The 20,689-nt window shown below is 51.2% G+C and overlaps 4 protein-coding genes across 14 annotated transcripts in view; 3 read left to right on the top strand and 1 right to left on the bottom strand.

Annotated features, from left to right (window-relative positions):
- Nucleotides 1-13,682, top strand: part of IP6K1 (inositol hexakisphosphate kinase 1) — a 65,797-nt gene extending 52,115 nt beyond the window's left edge. For 3 of the 6 annotated variants that reach the window (XM_038566430.1, XM_038566432.1, XM_038566434.1), the window contains exons 3-7: nucleotides 2,980-3,190; nucleotides 6,905-6,913; nucleotides 7,360-7,541; nucleotides 9,722-9,897; nucleotides 10,260-13,682. In XM_038566430.1, coding sequence (XP_038422358.1) covers nucleotides 2,980-3,190; nucleotides 6,905-6,913; nucleotides 7,360-7,541; nucleotides 9,722-9,897; nucleotides 10,260-10,793 — 1,112 coding nt within the window. In that variant the 3' untranslated portion in view covers nucleotides 10,794-13,682. The remainder of the gene's footprint in view (nucleotides 1-2,979; nucleotides 3,191-6,904; nucleotides 6,914-7,359; nucleotides 7,542-9,721; nucleotides 9,898-10,259) is intronic. The other 3 variants (XM_038566429.1, XM_038566431.1, XM_038566435.1) reach the window with 3 other exon arrangements.
- Nucleotides 13,683-14,282: 600 nt separating this feature from the next.
- On the top strand, nucleotides 14,283-16,529 carry GMPPB (GDP-mannose pyrophosphorylase B). Its single transcript, XM_038566436.1, has 9 exons — nucleotides 14,283-14,411; nucleotides 14,536-14,616; nucleotides 14,710-14,758; nucleotides 14,928-15,070; nucleotides 15,282-15,440; nucleotides 15,524-15,602; nucleotides 15,677-15,804; nucleotides 15,891-16,073; nucleotides 16,156-16,529. The coding sequence occupies exons 1-9, from the start codon at nucleotides 14,283-14,285 to the stop codon at nucleotides 16,285-16,287; spliced, it is 1,083 nt and encodes a 360-aa protein (XP_038422364.1). The 3' UTR covers nucleotides 16,288-16,529.
- The window catches only part of RNF123 (ring finger protein 123), a 28,916-nt gene continuing 24,726 nt past the window's right edge, over nucleotides 16,500-20,689 (bottom strand). For 3 of the 6 annotated variants that reach the window (XM_038566418.1, XM_038566419.1, XM_038566417.1), the window contains exons 36-37: nucleotides 17,140-17,517; nucleotides 16,500-17,011 (exon numbers count right to left, since the gene is read on the bottom strand). In XM_038566418.1, coding sequence (XP_038422346.1) covers nucleotides 16,840-17,011; nucleotides 17,140-17,517 — 550 coding nt within the window. In that variant the 3' untranslated portion in view covers nucleotides 16,500-16,839. The remainder of the gene's footprint in view (nucleotides 17,012-17,139; nucleotides 17,518-20,689) is intronic. The other 3 variants (XM_038566421.1, XM_038566422.1, XM_038566420.1) reach the window with 3 other exon arrangements.
- Nucleotides 16,621-20,632, top strand: AMIGO3 (adhesion molecule with Ig like domain 3). The gene has a single exon (XM_038566428.1). The coding sequence runs from the start codon at nucleotides 18,113-18,115 to the stop codon at nucleotides 19,637-19,639; it is 1,527 nt and encodes a 508-aa protein (XP_038422356.1). The 5' UTR covers nucleotides 16,621-18,112; the 3' UTR covers nucleotides 19,640-20,632.

Consider the following 20,689-nt stretch of genomic DNA (forward strand, 5'->3'; position numbering starts at 1 on the left):
CAGAATATATATCTAAATCTATAAATTAATTCAATCCTTATGAAAAAGACAATTCAATAAGAAAATGAGTAGAAATTTTAAAAATCATTGAAAACCAAAGACTAAAAGCTGATTTTTAAAAAACATCTCTAGCCATACTGATCAGAAAGAGAAGACATAAATGTCCAATATCAGAAATGATAGATGTGTTGTCACTAGAGTCTACTGATATTTAAAGCTAAAAGAATATTATGAAAAACTTTATGCCAAAACTTCTACAACATAGATGAAAGAGACACTTTCTTGAATAATACAAATGAAAACTCTCAAGAAAAAATGGAGACTGAATAGTACTGTCAAATAAATTGAGATTGGAGTTTAAAGCATTTTAGCAAAGAAAACTCCAGGCTTATGGGACACCTGGGTGGCTCGGCTATTGAGCATCTGCCTTTGGCTCAGGGCGTGATCCCGGGGTCCCAGGATCGAGTCCCGCATCAGGTTCCCCTCATGGGGCCGCCTTCTCCCTCTGCCTGTTTCTGCCTCTCTCTCTGTGTGTCTCTCATTAATAAATTTATAAAATCTTTAGGGGATCCTCGGGTGGCTCAGCGGTTTAGGGCCTGCCTTCAGCCCAGGGTATGATCCCAGAGTCCTGGGATCGAGTCCCGCATCAGACTCCCTGCATGGAGCCTGCTTCTCCCTCTGCCTGTGTCTCTGCCTCTCTTTCTTTCTGTGTCTCTCATGAATAAATAAAATATAAATACATAAATACATAAATACATAAATAAATAAATAACTTTAAAAAAAGAAAGAAAGAAAGAAAAAAACCCCCTCCAGGCCTACACAGTTTCACTGATGAATTCTACTTAAATATTTAAGAAAGAAATACTTAGAGTAGTTCTACGGAAACTCTTCCCCCAAAATTAAAGAATTGTGTCCCAACTCGTCCTGCAAGGCCACTAAAGAAAATAAATGGACCTCATGAACCTAGATATAAAAAATTTGAGTAAAATTTAGTTGATTGAGTCCAACAATATTTAAAAGGATAATATATCATAACCAGGTGGGTTCTGACTTTATCTGCATTATCTGAGTAATGCCAGGTTAGGTTTCACATTCAAAAGTTAAATGGAACTTGCCATATTAATAATCTAAAAAATCATCTATGTCTTGTCTCAGCAGATGCAGAAAAAGCATTAGATAATTTCCAATATCCATTCTTGATAAAACAACAGCAGCAAACTAGGAATAGAAGGACAGTTCCTCCACCTGAGGGCATATATGAAAAACCTTCAGCCAGCATCATAATGATGAAACCACTGCTTTGCCCCCTAAGATCAGGAATGAGACAAAGATGTTCATACTCTCCACTTATAGTCAACATTTTGGTCAGTTCTAGCCAGTGTGATTAGTCCAGATAGTGAAATAATAAAAGGCATTCCAATTGGAAAGGAAGAAGTAGAACTATCTTTATGTGCAGATTACATAGAATTTTGTTTTCAGATGTCTTCTACTCAAGGAGTAAACCAAGAGCAAGGAGAAGTAGAGGACTATAGAAGGAACAACCCTCACCCTGGTCAACATGACAGCTGTCTTGCAGGCTTAGAGGACATTCTAGGTCAAAGTATAAGGGGCAGCCCCAGAGACTGAAAAGATTGCAGACTAGAAGGCATTCAGGCCGGAACAGATGAGGCTCTAGTAAAGACAGAGAGGAGGTTGCAAAGGTAAACACTTGCAGGAGAGGTAGCCATCTGTGTAAAGCTGCCAGGGTGCAGGTGTGAGGCCCACTGCCATGCAGCATAATGGGAATTTAAGAAAAAATCCATTTCATTTTTTTTTTCAGGAATTTTTCTAAAAGGGCCCAGGGAAGAATAGAGGCAGGGCCAAAAAGAATGATATTCTTGGTCTGGCATGTTGACTTATTTATAAATGCTTCTCACTTTGTTCAGATTATAGAGCAAATTATGTATACTGAAAATGTGAAAGGTTAAATGTAGCTGACAGAGGTTGGATGTAGAAGTTAGATGATGGGGAGCCTGGACTTTTATCTTTTCTTTTTAAGATTTTATTTATTTATGTGAGAGAGCGCATGAGTGGAGAGGAGGGACAGAAAGAGAGGGAGAAGCTGACTCCCTGCTGAGTGAGGAGTCCAACATGGGGCTCGATCCCAGGATCCTGAGATCATGACCTGAGCTGAAGTCAGATGTTTAACTGACTGAGCCACCCAGGTGCCCCTGGACTTTGTTCTTCTCCTCCCTTCCCTTCTCTTTCTTTCTTTTCTTTTTCCCTCCCTTCCCTTTCCCCTTCCCCTTCCATTTCGTTTCTTTGTTTCTTTCTTAAAAAACTCCTTGGGCTGGATTTGTAGGTATTGTATTTTAACTCCTTTGGTAATGATTCAGAAGAAATCATGAACAACTTGGTTGATATAAAATGGACTGTAAACTTTTGCCTGAGTATATAGCATGGAGAATAGGTGTCTCAACCTAGAAGTGCCGGTGGTTTGGTGAGGCAATTCTGTCTGGTGAGGTTAGAATAGCCTGATGCTCACTGTGGGCAGAAGACTTGCTTTGGGGATTGTTTTGCAGGGAGAAGTCTTAATGTCTCTCCATCAGGCAGAAGGAAACAGATTGAGATGATGACATGGAATGGCAGTATCACAGAGCAGTTAAGTTAAATGGTTAAGTTCTGTCACGTGTGGGTGTCTCCAGGACACACAGTCCTACTGAATGGTACAGAAGTCAGTCACTGGAAGTACCAAGATTGTAGAAGAGAGCGAGAAATACATATATACCTATGCATGATCAGAGGTCAAGTAGCAGACTTTGAGTTGGGGTAAGTGGTCAGCTGTATTCTGGAAATGTGTCTGTTGGGCATTGTTCCTACATTGATCTTCAGTTGGTTCAGGGCAGGTGATGTGCTGTGGGACAGCAGGTACCAGCAGTCTGTGCTACACAGACCCAGCCTGTGTAGACATTTGTTGACTAGCTGCCTTTTTTTCAACAGGCGTGGTGTCTGTCTGTTTTGAGGGAGACAGTGATGGTTACATCAACTTGGTGGCCTACCCTTATGTGGAAAGTGAGACTGTGGAGCAGGATGACACACCAGAGCGGGAGCAACCTCGGCGCAAACATTCCCGCCGGAGCCTGCACCGGTCAGGCAGTGGCAGTGAGCACAAGGAGGAGAGAGCCAGCCTGTCCCTTGAAACCTCTGAGAGGTAAGGGGGTGGTGAGCAGGGCTCAAAGTTGCACATCTGTTCCTAGCAGCACAAACACTTGAGACCTCTCTAGAATCCTGACGCATCCGAGGGAAGTAGGGCTCCAGGTTGGGGGAAGACAGCTGTTGTTCTATGGCTAACTACCTGGGTGTGTCACATCACCCCAATGATCCTGCCTTCTGAGGATGGATGTAGCTGGTCAAGAGAGAGAAAGAAAGAGAGAGCGAGAAGGTCTCTCAGCCCTTTGGAAGCAAGGTACTCTCCATGTGTGCTCTGAGTTCTCCAGCTTTGTTATGTCTCACACATGAGGTCAAAATACCTTGGTTCACAGTGAGGTTGCATCTGCTTTCTGACTTGTAGGATTGATGGCATATGGCCAGTGAGAGGCCTTATGTTCTGGACTAGTGTTATTTAAGGGTTCTGTAAGAGGTTCTTTGACCTCTCTGAGACTCTAAGATGAGCTCTTAACCCTTTCTCTGCACCTAAAATTTAGTTTATTGCATTGGAAATGATTTTTCTTATAGATTAGGAAAATAGTCTATAAAGAGTTCTGTTTCTTGATATTTTATGGAAAAAATGTGAACTCTTCTAGGGTGGCTGTCATCAAAAGTGTTGATGAAGATTTAGAGAAATTGGAACCCTCTTAAATTGCTAATGGGAATGTAAAATAAAATAGGGTAGCCACCCTGGAAATCAGTTATCAGGCAGTTCCTTAGAAAGTTAAACCCATCAATTCTACTCCTGGGAATAACAGCCTGTACTAAGAGAATTGAAAAAATACATTCATACACAAAACTTGCAAAAGAAATGTTTATGGTAATATTCCTAACAGCCAAACAATGAAAGTAATCCAAGTGTCCATCAGCTGATGAATGGATGAATAAAAAGGAATGGCATATTTATATGAGCCACAGTGGGGATGAACCTTGAAAACCTGTGCTAAGTGAAAAAAATCACAAAAACACACATATTATGTGATTCCATTTATAGATTGTTTAGAGTAGGCAAGGCATTAGACAGAATGCAGGTTTGTGTGTGCCAGAGACTGAAGGAGAGAGGATTATAGGCAGTGACTGCTAATGGGATGATGTTTCTTTTGGAGGTGATAAAATATCCTAAAAATTAGATAGTGGTGATGTTTTATAACCTTGTAAATATACTTTAAAAAACCCCACTGAATTATAAAAAAAAGAAAGAAACTAAACTAAAAATAATGTGAGCTTCCTGGAACAAAGTGAAATCAAAACCGTATGATTAAATTACTTTATATTTAATTTCGGGGCACCTAGCTGGCTCAGTCGGTGGAGTATGCGACTCTTGATCTCACGATCATGAGTTCGAGCCCCATGTTGGGTACAGAGATTACTTTAAAAAACTCTTTAAAAATATATTATTTCACTCAAAAGTAAGTTTCAGTGAATAAGGTCTGTCACTCAACTTAGAAGTCAGATTTGGGACTTTTCTTAGATGTGGTGGCACATAGTTTATCTCTGACATCAAATCCATTCAGCAACACATGCTGCATACCCTGGCTCCTAAAGCTGTGAGCCCAGGGCATTCCAGCTCTCCTCACTCCCATCGATGGAAGAGGACACACTCACATTGAGGAGCACAGAACCCCATGAGATCTGTCTGAGTGTCTGATGTGTCATCTCCCATGTCCTCAGTTAGAGACCCTCTCTGGTCAGATCTGTATCTCTGATGCAAAGAGTGCCTTCATATCCATTTCTTAGTAAGGAGGGTCTCCAGGTGTTAAGACTCTTGTGGAAAAATAGACTCTAGTCTGCAGAAGCATTTCTTCAGGGCTTCCTTGTCATTCCCCAAGGGGCTTCCTCTTCACTGATGATTGTGGGACCTAACCTTGGTGACAAGGAATGTTCCCCAAATCTTCAAGGCCATTGCTGGCATTGATGTCTTTCTCTCAACAGCTCCTTAGAGTGGGCTTTCTTCTGTTCTCCAAAGGACAAAAGTTGCTTCATGAATCACATGGTGAAAAGCCAGTGTATGTAGAATAACATCAAAGTCTACCTGTGTCAAAGTTTAGGGCTCTGCTCTGCAAGTGACAGCTCTATCTGCAGTGCCCAGAGATCTGGCCTGTTCACGGATGCTCTAAGTTAGTCCCAGGAGCAGAGCTTGCTTCTTCACCAGGACCAGAGCTGTGACACCAGGGGTGATGCCAAGAGGCAAGGGTTTCCCCGTGTAGGCACAGAGAACTTACTTGGGTTTACATGGCAGATGAATAAACCTTGTTTCTTAAAGGGGATAAGAAAAAAAAGGCATTAGTGTCTCTTCTGTTTCCAGCAGAAGGAAAGGTAGTGCCTGGCTGTGTCTTTCAGCCGCTTTACCCAGCCTGCCAGCCACCCTGTGGGGGAGCATCCACATTTCCAGTACACACTTGCCCTGGTGGTTGGCTCAGTTCTGTCTGACTTTGTCCACCCACAGTTGCAGGAGGCAGGAGTTGGGGACGGGACAGTGGCATTTGCTGTTGCTGCAGCGCTCCCCCTCTGCAGCAGACTTGCTCTGCCGTTTCCTGGGCACATGGCTTCACTAGTGCTCTGCTCTGCTCTGCTTGGCAAGTTACTTCAAAGATTTTTTTTTTTTTTTTTTTTTTTTTACTTCAAAGATTTTTAAGTTGGGGGGAAAATGAAGTTGTAAAGTTGTATTTTCATTTGGACTAGACTTTTCACTAAAACCGTCTTGTGGTTTGACTGGCTTTAGAAACAATCTCCTTACTGAAGTGGCTTCATTTCTACCTTGTCTGGTGAGAAACCCAGGCTCTTTGGGGCCTGTCCTGCTTTGTTTTCTTTCATGTTTTTCTCTTTCTTCCAAGTCTGATAACATAAGCAGACATTCATAAGCATGTAATGTCAGCGTATGTTTTCTTTAGAACTTATTAAAAATTCAGTTGTAGACGTGGATAAAAACAGGATAGTTACTCATGTTCTTGACAGTGGCTTCCCATGCTCCACCCTATATTTATGAAGTGTAAAACTGTACATTTGTCAATTTTTGTATTTTTTTTAATTTTTATTTATTTATGATAGTCACAGAGAGAGAGAGAGAGAGAGAGAGAGAGAGGCAGAGACACAGGCAGAGGGAGAAGCAGGCTCCATGCACCGGGAGCCCGACGTGGGATTCGATCCCGGGTCTCCAGGATCGCGCCCTGAGCCAAAGGCAGGCGCCAAACTACTGCGCCACCCAGGGATCCCTATTTTTGTATTTTTTTAATTGTAAAGTACACCTATCAATTTATCGTTTTCACCTTTTCTTGGAGTAAAGTTCAGTTGATAGTTACACACTGTTTGCAACCTTCATTACCATCCATTTTCAAAACTCCTTTTCATCTCCAGCACAAGCTCTATACCTGTTAGCTAACTCTGCATTCCCCATCCCCCCGGGTCCCTGGCAGCGACTGTTCTGTTTTCTGTTCTGTGACTGTGTATGCACTTACCTTAGATGAGTGGAATCCTACAGCATTTCTCCTTTTGTATCTGGCTTATTTCACTTAGCAAGATGTTTTTAGGGTTCATCTAGGTTGTAGCCTATATTAGAATTCCCTTTTTATTGCTGAACAATCCTTCACTGTATGGGGACGCCACCTTTTGTTTATCCATATTCAATGCACTGATGGGCACTTGGGTTTTCCACCTCTTGTTTATTGTAATGCTGCTGCGAACATTAGTGTCAAGTTTCTATTTGAGTTCCTGTTTTCAGTTCTTTCAGGTACGTACCTAGGAGTGGAATTGCTGGATCATATGATAATTCTACGTATAACGTTTTGAGGAACCACCAGACTTTCACAGCGGCTGCAGCAGTTTGCATTCATTCCCTCTGGCAGCATACGGGGCTTCCAATTTCTTCACATCCTCTACAACACTTGTTCCAGTTTATTTTTATAATAGCCTTCCTAATGGATCTGGAGTGGTATCTTCATCACATAATTTGATGCCAGGAGTTATTTTTGAGACAGTTTTCAGAGACACAAGTATAAACACTACTTATTACCCACTTTTATGTGCTTATGCATCCAGGGCCCCTGTGCCATCCATCAGCAGGGGCTGTGGGTGGCAGATTAGACCTGACCTAGGCCTCCTCCACCCTGTGCAGCGAGACCCCACGCGGGGACTTGTCTGAGCTCCTCAGCAATGTGTCCTGTTCTTTCTTCTTAGCTCCCAGGAGGCAAAGAGTCCAAAGGTGGAGCTCCACAGCCACTCCGACGTCCCTTTCCAGATGCTGGATGGCAACAGCGGTCTGAGCTCTGAGAAGATCAGCCACAATCCCTGGAGTCTGCGCTGCCACAAGCAGCAACTGAGCCGCATGCGCTCCGAGTCCAAGGACCGAAAGCTCTACAGTATCCTTGTCACCATACCTTCAGCAGTGCCCCCTCCTGGGACCATGGGTTGGTCCTGTGTCAGGACATCTTCTAGCACTGTGGCTGGGAGGCCTTCTCTGTCTGGGAGCCCTTCTTGCTCTCACCTCCCTTTTTCATAGGTTCTTTGTCTTTCTTCGTTTTATTGACACGGTTTTTTCTGCTTTTTGGAGCTGGTAAGCCTGGCAGTTCAGAAGAGCGCTGTCCTATAGGGACAGTGGAGGTATCTGTATCTGTGTTTAGTGTGGTAGCTACTAGCCACACTGACTAACTGAAACATGGCTGTTGTGACTGAGTTAAAGAATTTTACATTTATTTAAATTTAAATTGCCAGATGTGGCTAGTAGTTAGCATATTTATCAGTGCATACCTAGAATCCGGGATCTGCCTGTGTGTATGTACGCATGTGCACACATATGCTTCTCCTCTCCCAAAAGGTAATTATTACAAAGTGATATGTGGTTTTTTTGTTTGTTTGTTTGTTTGTTTGTTTAAGATAAACACCATACCGGAACAACTATAATAAATAGTCTTTAAGATGGTAAAAGTAAAAAGTATTATAAAATGGGAATTCTGATGATTATTTAGTGTTTGAAGCAGTAGACTGTAAATAACTAATACTTACCGAGAAACTGAGGGGAAATGTGCTGAGCCCTGTTTGTTTACTCAGTTTTCATAACAGTCTTTTGAGGAAGTGCTAAAGATGCCCATTTATAGATGAGATGGAAGCATGAGAGGGTTATGTGTTTTGCCCATGCCCATGAGTGGCCAAAGCAGGATTCAGGGGCCTGTGCTCTCAGGCACTATGCAATGTTTCTGCAGCCTTTTTCAAGTTCTATTGCCACTTGTTTTTATAAGTTGTAGCAGGTGATGAAATTAAGTAAAGGCTAAATGTAATGGTTTTCTGTAAGTTATTCTTTAAAGAATTAGGCAGTGTTGATATGTGCATCATCAAGTGATGCCAAGTATTTTACCATCCAAGATCAGGGAATTGCTTCCTGGACCCCCAATATGGAATTGAGGTCCAGGTTGTGGGTCCTGATGACTTTTGACAGAAAAGCCTATACCTTTATCTGAGGTGGTTGCAGATACGTAGTAAGGGATAAGTTTAAATATATAGTCCACTGGTTTGAAGTTTAGTCAGAAAATGGCATGATAGAAATTTAAATCCACTTTTTTTTAAGATTACTATCCGAGAATGTTAAACCTGATCTCTCATGTTTGTAGTAGTGCTGCAAAGATGTCTTCCTTATTTCTTTTTGGGCTTGGGTGGGGTATGACGTGAGTATGGCCTCGGTTTACTAATGGTGCCAGAGATGTATGTGAACCTGCAGATCTTTAGTTTGTGTATGCCTATAGGACAGAATAAAATAGAATAAATACAAATAATGACATCAGCAGATTTGGTATATACATCTCATGGAAAAGTTTTTTAGCCATAAAAAGGAATGAAATTTTGTCACATGCTACATACAAATTGTCTAAAATTTGAAAACTTTTTTTTTAAAGATTTTATTTATTTATTCATGACACACACACACACACTCACACACACACACACAGAGACAGAGACATAGGCAGAGGGAGGAGCAGGCTCCATGCAGGGAGCCCAACGTGGGACTCGATCCTAGGTCTCCAGGATCAGGCCCTGGGCTGAAGGCGGCACTGAACCGCTGAGCCACCCGGGCTGCCCTGAAGGCATTTTGATAAGTGAAACAGCCAGACAGAAAAGGACAAACATGAAGTGTCTAGAATAGTCCTATTCATAGAGACAGAAACTAGAATGGTAGTTACTGGGGTTAGGGGGCATGAAGAGGAATGGGCGTTAATATGAGGTGGGTACAGTTTCTAGTTCTTGTGGAAGATGAAAAAGTTCTGGAGATGGATGGTAATGGTGGTTGCACAGTGATGTGAATGTACTTAATGCCACTAAACTGTACAGTTAAAAATAGTTAAAATCATACATTTTATGTATATTTTGCTACAATAAAAATTTTTTTGAAAAGAATTACTAAATTGTGTGAAATCTACAATTGAGAGTTTGTGAGGTGAATACAGATTACATTAGAAGAGAATGCCCCTTTTCTAGAAAAGCTTGGTCGTGGTTTCCTGACTGGGGCTGATGGTGAATGTGGCTGTTACTCTCCTTGACCATGGCCCAGAGTTCCTCTTGCTTGAGAACGTAGTGCACCACTTCAAGTACCCCTGTGTGCTGGACCTGAAGATGGGCACCCGGCAGCATGGTGATGATGCATCAGCTGAGAAAGCAGCCCGGCAGATGAGGAAGTGTGAGCAGAGTACGTCAGCTACACTGGGTGTCAGGGTCTGTGGCATGCAGGTGAGTTGCCCCTGGTGAGAGCCTCGCTGCTGCTGCCCATGTATTTTGGGTGGCACATGTACCTGCCTGCTCCCCATGCCAGGTGTCCTCCGGGCCCACGGTGGTCTAGAATCTCCTCCAAGAGGGTGAGTCCCCCACAGGGTGCTGAGTGTGTCCTTATAGGTATATTCCCTAAGCCCTCTTGGCCTTACCTGGTTCCCTTAGTATGGGCTCCAGATACAGAGCCTCTGTGAGAGCCTGCTGCCTTGACATTGGGATGAGTAAAGCTCGTCAGGAGTACTTTCCAGACAGTGCCTGCCCAGGGCACTCTAAGGTCATCAGACCTCCCTGGTGCTCACCTGCTCTGTCTCCTGGGCTTTCAGGTGTACCAGCTGGACACAGGGCATTACCTCTGCAGGAACAAGTACTATGGCCGTGGGCTCTCCACTGAAGGCTTCCGCAACGCCCTCTATCAGTACCTGCACAACGGTCTGGACCTGAGGCGTGACCTTTTTGAGCCCATCCTGAGCAAACTGCGGGGCCTGAAAGCTGTGCTGGAGCGGCAAGCCTCCTACCGCTTCTACTCCAGCTCCCTGCTGGTCATCTACGATGGCAGGGAGTGCCGGGCAGAGTCCTTCCTGGATCGCCGGGCCGAGATGCGTCTCAAGCACCTGGATACAGGGCTCCCTGAGGGGGCGCCGCCCTGTGGCCCTAGCACCAGCCCTAATAGCACCAGCCCTGAGGCCGGCCCCTCCTCTCCACCCAAGGTGGATGTCCGCATGATCGACTTTGCACACAGCACATTCAAGGGCTTCCGGGATGACCCCACCGTGCATGACGGGCCGGATCGAGGCTATGTGTTTGGCCTAGAGAACCTCATCAGCATCATGGAACAGATGCGGGACGAGAACCAGTAGGCCCAGCCCTGGGCCCCCCAAACCCCTTCCTCTCCACCCGCAGGCAGGGACCATTGCTCTGACTGAACTTGCCGTGAGGACACACAGACTTGCTTTTAAAGGGTTATATTTCTCTTTGGTGTAAACTAAAAGAAATGTTTTTAGCTGTAGCCTGGAATCCATATATATAAAGTGAAGGAGGGCACAACACACATCCTCTCAGCCAGGCTCCTTTAGCTCTACAGCTCTGACTGCTGTGTCCAGGCTGACTTAGGAAGGAAGAAGTGCCCCTGGTGGATAGGCTTGGCAGCAGGGACAGGGTGCCCTTAGACAATGGTTTTTCTTGCCTAGGTCTTTGGGGTCTGTGGCTGTAGGGCCCTGCTGGTTTTATGGTGAAGCACTGGGCTGGTGCAGTCCCTCCTTTCCCCTGTGTTCACTCATCTCTTGTTCCTTACTGATAGAGGATTGGGTGACCATCTGTTGGGGGTCTTTCTAATCTGGTGGTGTGGGCATCAGCCTGCTCTTTAACAGATGCACCCAGGGTACCACAGGGCTAATTGCACATAGCTGGACCTGTCCTTATCGGTTCTGATCTTGGCATGAGGCTAGATTCATGAAGCTGGGCTGAAGTCAACTTATGGCGGAGGGCAGGCCCTGGGATCCCCAGGCACTCTTTGGCACTTGAACCTGCTCCTCTTCCTGCCTGCACACCCCAGCCAGCCTTTCTTACCAAGATCCCTTGCCTGGGGAGGCCACTCCTTGCCCCACTGAAGGGATCTCTGCTCTATTTGCCGAGGAGAGTCAATGTCCCAGCAGGCTTCAAGGCCTCTGGTGGCTCTGGCCTAGACAGTATTTGCAGTTCTTGTGCTTGGGTGGGAGTCTTCTTCCTCTAGCTTGGGCAGCTGTGCTGCTGCTGGATGGGCTGCCCTTCTCAGGGCTCAAGGGCTGTGGTCTGCTCAGGGTGTCACCTTTTCCCAGGCTAAGCTCAAAGCAGCAGCCCGTTGTAAGGAGCTTGTGAGGGAGAGCTTTAAACTTGTCTGCTCAGAGGGACATTGTTTGGGCCTTGGGTGCAGGTGCCCATATTCTGCTGATGAGTTTTGTCTTACCAGCCCTGGGATCCATCAGTCTGTCCATTTGTCCATCTGTCAGCCCTTGTCTCTTGGGATCTTTTTCCTGGGCTGTAGCTTTGTTCATTAGTAAATATTGATTTTCGTCATGCTTTCCTCAGCAAAGTATTTCTTCCCCCATCTCAGAGGTGAGCTTTTGCCCCTGTGCCTGTTGTCAGCAGGTGCTACCTTTTTTACAAAGAACTGGTAGCAAATGAATTGCAGGATGTATTTCCCTGCTGGTCCAGCACCTTCTCTGTGAGCCTGGTGTGTAGCCCTGCTCAGTGCTGACAATGGTACAGTGAAGGCCCAAGGGGTGACCTTTCTGTGACCTGGCACAGAGACCAGGAGGTAACACTGCACTCACTTAGCAACATTGCCAAGGTTAGTGCCCTCACCTCTGAGCCTAGGGCCACTGTCATTGTCACTTTTGGCATGTCCTTGTTTGGGCATTAAAGGTAAGCATGCTGCCTGCATATGAGAGGCCTTAACTGGTGGACTACTTCCCTAGTCCTTAGAGATGCAGACTCACACATTTTAAATGGGCTCCTGGATGGATCCCTGCCCCGCCTCTGTCTTGGTCCTCTGATCCTGGTGCCAGTGGTGGGCAGGTTCCCATTCCTTGGGGCACAGAGAGGGACAGCTTGCCTGGTTCTGGTTAGTAACGACCATCTTTCCTGTACCATTCTGTGGCTTCAGCCATAGGGGTATTAGCTCTTCATTAGTGTAGACTGTCATTTCCTGGCAGGGCAGAGGCTAAGACAGAGTTCGGGGCCACTTGGGACCCCCTTTAGTTGAACCTCTCCAGCCTGGGGATGTGCTGTGCCTCCTGAGTTCCTATATTTTGGGAGCAGATGCTGCCCCGTTCTGCTCTTCATAGTGAGAGAGGCTATACCAACTATCTTCAGTGTTTTCCTGGCACTAAAAAGAGCAGAAGGGCCTGGGATTTGCTGCTGTTCCATCAGGGTAGGACCCCTCTTTTCAGCACTTTTGACTCTTGGGAGACCCAGCTCTGTTATCTGGTGGGTGGTGGGCATGTGTGTACACCCATCCTCTCCGCCTCTACTCTTTCTCCCTGTTCCTTGCCAGAGAGCTCTGTCCCCGCCAGGCCCTGCCTTCCCAAAACCCCAACTTGGGACCAAAGTGCAACGCGGGATCACGGGTTGGGGTGCTCAAGTGACCCCTCTCTATAGTGCTTCCCTGGGCCAAGTCAACACCAGCCCCCTGGGCTAGGGGGGGTGGGACCGGCGGTGCTTAACGAGGAAGGGGACCAGTGTGGCAACTTGCCAGGGACCCCACCCCTCCCTCACATTGGGGCCTGTGCACTGGGTGTGGGGGTTTCCCCAGGGGCCAAAGGCCTGGGCTAGTTCTGTAGCCGCTGCTCACTCCGCGCACATCTTGCCACGTGCACGCCCCCTAGATAGATTGCTTGGAACTTTAAAGCTGTTTAATTTGGTTTAGTTTTTGCCGATTTAAAGAAATGTTTTAATGAGGAAAAAAAATTGGGAGCACCCTGGGAAGGACCTGGTTCCTCTACTTCTCGGGAAACTGTGAGGCCTCGCCTCTAGGAATCGCTCTCTGCTCTACTTTCCTGGAAGCTGCCTAAACGTGCCCACGCGGCCCGAGGCCTGCGCCCCTTCCACTCTGCGGCCCGGGCTGGGCCAGCTGCGTCTCTTCGGGACCGTGCGTGCGGGGGACGGGTGCTCGGGCCTTGGGCCGGGCCGCCCCTTTCTGTACACCTAGCGCTGCCCGCCCCGCTTGTGTCTGAGGTTGTGTATGTCAAAAATAAAGCCGCAGAAACTGAGGTGCGTCCGCGTCATTGCTGTCCCGCGGCTTCCAGGAAACAGGCTCCCCTCGCCCCCTCGGCCGGTCCCGTGAGCCGACGCCCCGGGGCGCGGCCGGAAGCGGCCGTGAGGCGTCGGACCCCGGCGCCCGTCGGGGAGGAAGCCTCGCCCTTGGCGCCAGTTCCGCCTTTGGATCAGCCAATGGGCAGCTGACCCGCGGGCCCGGGTCCCGGTCCCCATGGCAGCCCTGCGCGCTAGGGCGCTCATTGGCTACGTCTGTCGCAGCGCCGTGCCTCAGCGCTCCGACGTCGGCGTCCGTGCCACGTAAACGGCAGCCGATTGGCCGGCTCGGGCACACGTCACCGCCCGCCCTAGGTCCGGCCTGAGTTCGGGGCCAGCAGCCCTCCGTCCGGCGTCGCGTCCTGCTGTCGCTGCCGTGGGCCGGCGTCACGGCGGACTGAGCCCCCAAGGCAGAGCCAGAGTGGGTCAGTCTGGCAGGCGAAGGGCGCGGGGCCGGGCACGGCTGCGGGAGTGCGCGGCAGGGCTCGACAGGGGCTTGGCCGGCCGGGCCGCGGGCGCCGCCGACCCCGGGACTCACTCTCTGGCCGCCCGCAGGCGCGATGAAGGCGCTGATCTTGGTGGGCGGCTATGGGACGCGTCTGCGGCCGCTTACGCTGAGCATCCCGAAGCCACTGGTGGATTTCTGCAATAAGCCCATCTTGCTGCACCAAGTGGAGGCGCTGGCCGCGGTAAGACCGGGGTCGTGTCGCGGTGGGACCTGGCAGGACGAGGGACGGCTAGCGCTTGGGGGTCGCGGACGCCCATGCCTTCTGACTGAGCCCTTCTGTCGGGCGGCGCTGTTTTGTCCAACAGGCAGGCGTGGACCACGTGATTCTGGCCGTGAGCTACATGTCTCAGATGCTGGAGAAGGAAATGAAGGCGCAGGAGCAGAGGGTGAGGCTCGGACTTTTAACCTTTTTCTTTGCTCCCCGCGCGCAACCATCCACCCTGGCGGGAGGAACCTGACAGGCGGCTTCTCCCTTCCAGCTGGGAATCCGAATCTCCATGTCTCATGAAGAAGAGCCTCTGGGGACAGGTCAGTAAAGAAATGTCCCTTGGGGAGGGTTTAGGGCCCGGGAAAGGTCAGACCCAGCCTGGATGGGGTCTGCTGAGCCTGGATCCAGGGGCTCATACCTCCTCCCCCCTGTCCCCCAGACCCCCGCCCTCCATCACCGGGAGGATGGTGATCTGTACTTCTCTCCTAGCCGGGCCCCTGGCACTTGCCCGTGACTTGTTGTCTGAGACTGCAGACCCTTTCTTCGTTCTCAACAGTGATGTGATCTGCGATTTCCCCTTCCAGGCCATGGTGCAGTTCCACCGGCACCATGGCCAGGAGGGCTCCATCCTGGTAAGAGGACCAGGTCTTTGTTCTTGGATGCTCGTGTACCCTATGCCCAGCCTCTCCCACTCTCCAGTCTTTCCCTGTTCCTTGTGTTGTGGCTGCAGAGCTCTGCAGTATGTGTCTTTAAGCATTGAGGCACAGCCCCTGAGATTTAGGACAGTATGCATATGAAGGCTCAGGAGCAACTGCAATGGGCCTGAAGTCCCCCTCCACTCAGGTGACCAAAGTGGAGGAACCCTCTAAGTATGGTGTGGTGGTATGTGAGGCTGACACAGGCCGCATTCACCGGTTCGTGGAGAAGCCGCAGGTGTTTGTGTCCAACAAGATCAACGCAGGAATGTACATCCTGAACCCTACAGTGCTGCGGCGTATCCAGGTGTGTAGAAGCCAGCTGCTGGGTAGGCTGCGGTAGGGCAGGCCCCCACCACGACCTTGCTCACAAGCTGCCCACTCCCACAGCTGCAGCCTACGTCCATTGAGAAGGAGATCTTCCCTGTCATGGCCAAGGAGGGGCAGCTGTATGCCATGGAGCTACAGGGTGAGGCAGGGAGGCTACAGGCTAGGGGTGTGGTGTGGCTGGGCTGAGTCTCCTGATGCATTTCCTCCCAACAGGCTTCTGGATGGATATAGGGCAACCCAAGGATTTCCTCACCGGCATGTGCCTTTTTCTACAGTCCCTGCGACAGAAGCAACCTGAGCAACTGTGCTCAGGCCCTGGCATTGTGGGCAACGTACTGGTGGTGAGGCCCCTGCCCATCCCATCATGACCCCCTTTCTCATACATGGGAGACAGATGGCTCACTTGTATTTTCCCCACCATCCTTAGGACCCAAGTGCCCGCATTGGTCAGAACTGCAGCATCGGCCCCAACGTGAGCCTGGGGCCTGGTGTGGTGGTGGAGGATGGCGTGTGCATCCGACGGTGCACAGTACTTCGAGATGCCCATATCCGATCCCACTCCTGGCTCGAGTCCTGCATTGTGGGCTGGCGCTGCCGCGTGGGCCAGTGGGTAAGCCTATGGGCTGGGCCAGATGAGGAGAGGGGCAGGGAATGTGCCCGCCTCACTGACCAGGCCTGCCCCCTCCCTCGAGGTACGCATGGAGAACGTGACGGTGCTGGGTGAAGATGTCATCGTTAACGACGAGCTCTACCTCAACGGGGCCAGTGTGCTGCCCCACAAGTCTATCGGCGAGTCAGTACCAGAGCCTCGCATCATCATGTGAGGGGATTCCATGAGGCTGGCTGAGTCCCCATTTCCCCAGTGGGGAGCCCTGGCGTGACACATCAGAGGCCCTGGACTTGCCCTTTATCTGGGAGGACCAGAAAAGGCTGGAGCTGTTGGGACACCTGCCCTCTCCTATGGACAGAATCTGGCAGGATCCTCGCTGGGCGTACCCCACAAAGCCCACTCCCTCAAGAAGGGCCGGGCCAGGGCTGTATGGAATAATAATTTAATGCTCACTGTGGCCCTGGCTGAAAGTCAAGCTCAGGCACGATGAGGACATGGCTGGGCTCCCACCAATGAGGTTACACTCAGGGAGGGTGGATATGGCGGGGGCGGGGGGGAGGGTCCACGGGGAACAGGGCAAGAGGAGCTCATAAATAGGGCCCAACCTGGGTCTGAGTTCAGGGGTGGAGGCTGCTGCCATGTGGGCTAGGCAGCTGAGGAAGTGGTACTTGCACCAGCTGCCTTGTCCCAGTCCTCTACAGACACGATGGTGGCTTTGCAGAAGAAGCAATCCTTGTTGTTCATCAGGTGCTGGTTGATGCAGGCTCTACAACAGGGGAGGGCAGGAGGAGGAGGAGGGTCTGTGTATCCATGCCACTTCCCTAGCCCGCTGCACCCATGGGGCCCACTTACTTGCAGGACTTATGGCCACAGGGCTGGAACACAGCAGAAATGGGGTGAGCATAGCAGATGGGGCAGAGGTCCTCCTCGCTGGTGGGCTGCAGGGAGCAGAGTGCAGGGTGGGCTGGGGTTGGATGCTCAGACCGACCATGCCTATGTAGTGTGCACAGTTATGCCAACATGTATGTGGGTGGTGTACACCTGGTTGCTGTGGCCCCCCACTCACCAGGGAGGCTGCTGCTGCCTGGGCAGATGCAGAGGTGAGGTGTGCCAGCATCTGTTCCACCTGGGCCAACTCCTCAAGGCTGATGTAATCTGTGTCTGGAGTGGGGGTGGGTAGCAGGTGTCAGACCCACCTAGAACCCAGTGCCTCTTAAGTACCACAATTTGAGAATTTGCTCTTCTTGAGACTCCTGATCTATCCCAGTCCCAAATCCCTGATCCATCCCTGGTCCACTCACAGCTCTGCAGGGAGAAGCGCTTCCGGTCAGGGGCAGGAAGGGCAGTGCCAGGGGCAGGGGGCTCTGACTGCCCCAGGAGATAACATATAGAGCGGAGCTGGAAGCAGGGATCAGCAAGGAGCACTGATGTGGCTCTCTCTGTCCTAGGTGGGAGAGGGGGCAAGGGTAGTCAGAAAGCAGTACCTGTTGGAGGGCAGGGGGGGTGGTGGGACAACCCAGTCCACCTCCCTATTTTTCACATGTCCCTCATTCTAGATTCCAGTAAGAACCCATACATCCTGGGTGCCAATTTAGGGGGGTGACCAGCAGATAGTGAAAGTCCACCTACACCCTAATTACCCTAATAAACACTAACCCAAAGACAACAAATAAAGAACATCACTAGCAGCTTAAAGGAATGCCTCCCAGGTTTCCCCTCCTGTTCCAGGGGACATGGGCACCGGGCGACGGACTCGCGCCCCCCCTGGCGGTCACGCATGAACCTTGGTTGTTGGGGGACCCGCCCCGCCCCCCTCCAACAGGAGCCAATAGAGGCTGAGGCCCCGCCCTCCCCCGAGAGAGTATTTAGAAGCTGACCAGGGAAGCACCGGGTGAGCTGGGGAATCCAGAGGAGAGAGTGCTGAGTACGGCACGGCCCCGGGAGCCGGGGCTGTCGGCGTGCGGGGTGGAGCACGCAGCCAGCAGAAGTGGGTGAGTCCCGGAGCTGCGCCGTCCCACCCACCTCTGGCAGTCACCACCATGGCCTGGCTGGTGCTGCTGGGCGCCCTACTGTGCATGTCGCGCGTCGGGGTGGGCAGCCTAGGCACAGAGGGCTTCCTGCCCTCCATGCCCCATAACTGCCCCTACAAATGTGTGTGCGCCGCCGACCTACTGAGCTGTGCGGGCCTGGGGCTGCAGGACGTGCCGGCTGCACTGCCGGCTGCCGCCGCAGACCTTGACCTGAGCCACAACGCACTCCAGCGCCTGCGCCCCGGCTGGCTGGCGCCCCTCTCCCGGCTGCGCGCCCTGCGCCTAGGCCACAACGAGCTGGATGTGCTAGGTCGCGGAGTCTTCACCAACGCCAGCGCCCTGCGGCTGCTCGATTTATCATCTAACGCGCTGCGGGCGCTGGGACGCCACGACCTCGACGGGCTGGGGGCGCTCGAGAGGCTGCTGCTGTTCAATAACCGCCTGGCGCACTTGGATGTGCACGCCTTCCGAGGCCTGGGCGCGCTCAGCCGTCTCTACCTGGGTTGCAATGAACTCTCATCCTTCTCTTTCGACCACCTACACGGGCTGGGCACCACCCACCTCCGTACTCTGGACCTGTCCTCCAACCGCCTGGGCCGCATCCCCGTGGCCCACCTGGCTGCCCTGCCAGCCTTTCTCAAGAACGGCCTTTACCTGCACAACAACCCCCTGCCCTGTGACTGCCGCCTCTACCACCTGCTGCGGCGCTGGCAACAGCGGGGCCTCAGTGCTGTGAGCGACTTCGCCCGAGAATACATGTGCCTGGCCTTCAAGGTGCCTGCGTCCCGAGTGCGCTTCTTTGAGCACAGCCGTATCTTCCAGAACTGCTCAACTGCCCTGGCTCGGGGCCTAGAGCGGCCCGAAGAGCAGCTGCATGTGCAGATGGGTCGGTCCCTGACACTGCGCTGCAACACCAGCGCCCCAGCTGTCCGCGTCGCCTGGGTGTCGCCGCAGCATGAGCTGCTTGTGGCACCAGGATCCCAAGACGGCAGTATCTCGGTGCTGGCTGACGGCAGCCTGGCCATCAGCAACGTGCAGCCGCAGCATGAGGGGGTCTTTGTGTGTCTGGCCAGCGGGCCCCGCCTGCATCATAACCAGACGCATGAGTACAATGTGAGCGTGCACTTCCCGCACCCTGAGCCTGAGGCTTTCAACACGGGCTTCACCACCCTGTTGGGCTGCGCCGTGGGCCTGGTGCTCGTGCTGCTCTACTTGTTTGCGCCGCCCTGCCCCGGCTGCCGCCGCTGCTACCGCCGCACCTGCCGCTGTCGCTGCTGGCCCCGGGCACCAAGCCCCCTCCGGGAGCTGAGCGCACAGTCCTCGGTGCTCAGCACCACCCCGCCGGATGTGCCCAGCCGCAAGGCCAGTGTCCACAAGCATGTGGTCTTTCTGGAGCCGGGCAGGAGGGGCCTCAATGGGCGCGTGCAGCTGGCAGTGGCTGAGGACTTTGATCTCTACAATCCCGTGGGCCTGCAGCTCAAAGCTGGCTCTGAGTCGGCCAGTTCCACAGGCTCTGAGGGTCTGGTGATGACCTAAGCTGCCCTGGGCTCAGGAGCCAGGCCACCGACTGCCCGCTGCTTGCCCTGCTCCCTGCTGCCTCCCGGACAGCTGTCAGATGCTAGTCGGGAGTGCTGGGCTTGGTCTTCCAGCCTCCTGTGTGGCCTCAGCCTCAACTACAGCAGCCTTACTCATAATACAAGGGCCGGGCTCCCCACCCTCTCTACTGCTCCGCTCTAACACAGGCCGAAGGGCGCTAGGCTCTAGCAGGACCTGCTGCTACCCAAATGTCCCACAAGGACTAGAACTGGGGCCATCTAGAAGAGCCCTTGCAGTAGAGCCCCAGGTACACCCTTAGGGGCCAAGGCAGCTATCAAGCAGTAGTGGTGAAGAATTGAAGAATAACCATCTTCCCCTTCCCAATGTGACAGGAAGAGAGTGGGCCCACAGGGAAAGAGGAAGAGAGCTCTAAAGAAGACCTAGGCCCCCACCCAGGGTAGGAGGAGGAAGCATGCACCAACATCTAACCTGCATCAAGCTACACAACTCCATGCAGTCTGGTGGGCAGACAGAAAGCAGGCAAGGCTCCTCAAGGGACATCCCCCCTAGGGGCGCCTGGCCTGAGCCCCAGTCAGAGCAGTCCTGCTATCTCTGGTCAGCGGCATCCACAGGCCACTCTGAGAACAGGGCCTCTTCCATAGGCTCACAAGATAGCAGTTAAGGCCTGTCCCTCAGCTTTTTAGCAGTAAAAAGCCTGCTGAGCAGGGCCAAGATGGGAGGGCTGAGCCGGAACTCAGTGTCCCTGGAGGGTAGAAGCCTCTTAAGGGCTGGCACTGGTCTCGGCCTAATGGCTGAGGCAGTGCCCTGGTCTCATATGCATCTTATCACCCACAGCAGGGAGGCAGGGAAGAAGGATCTGAGAACCCCTCTTTGTGGGTGCTGAGCTGGGGGCTCCTACAAGCATCCTGGATCCAGTTGTCATGGAGTTCCTTAATAAAAGTGGTACATGCTCATTTCCGGAGCCTTCGCAAACACAGTAGTAGTGTGTGTCCTCAGCCTCTGATCCCATCCTGTACAGGATAGCACCCC

Source organism: Canis lupus, chromosome 20, assembly GCF_011100685.1.
Source record: "Canis lupus familiaris isolate Mischka breed German Shepherd chromosome 20, alternate assembly UU_Cfam_GSD_1.0, whole genome shotgun sequence".
Classification (NCBI taxonomy): Eukaryota; Metazoa; Chordata; class Mammalia; order Carnivora; family Canidae; genus Canis; species Canis lupus.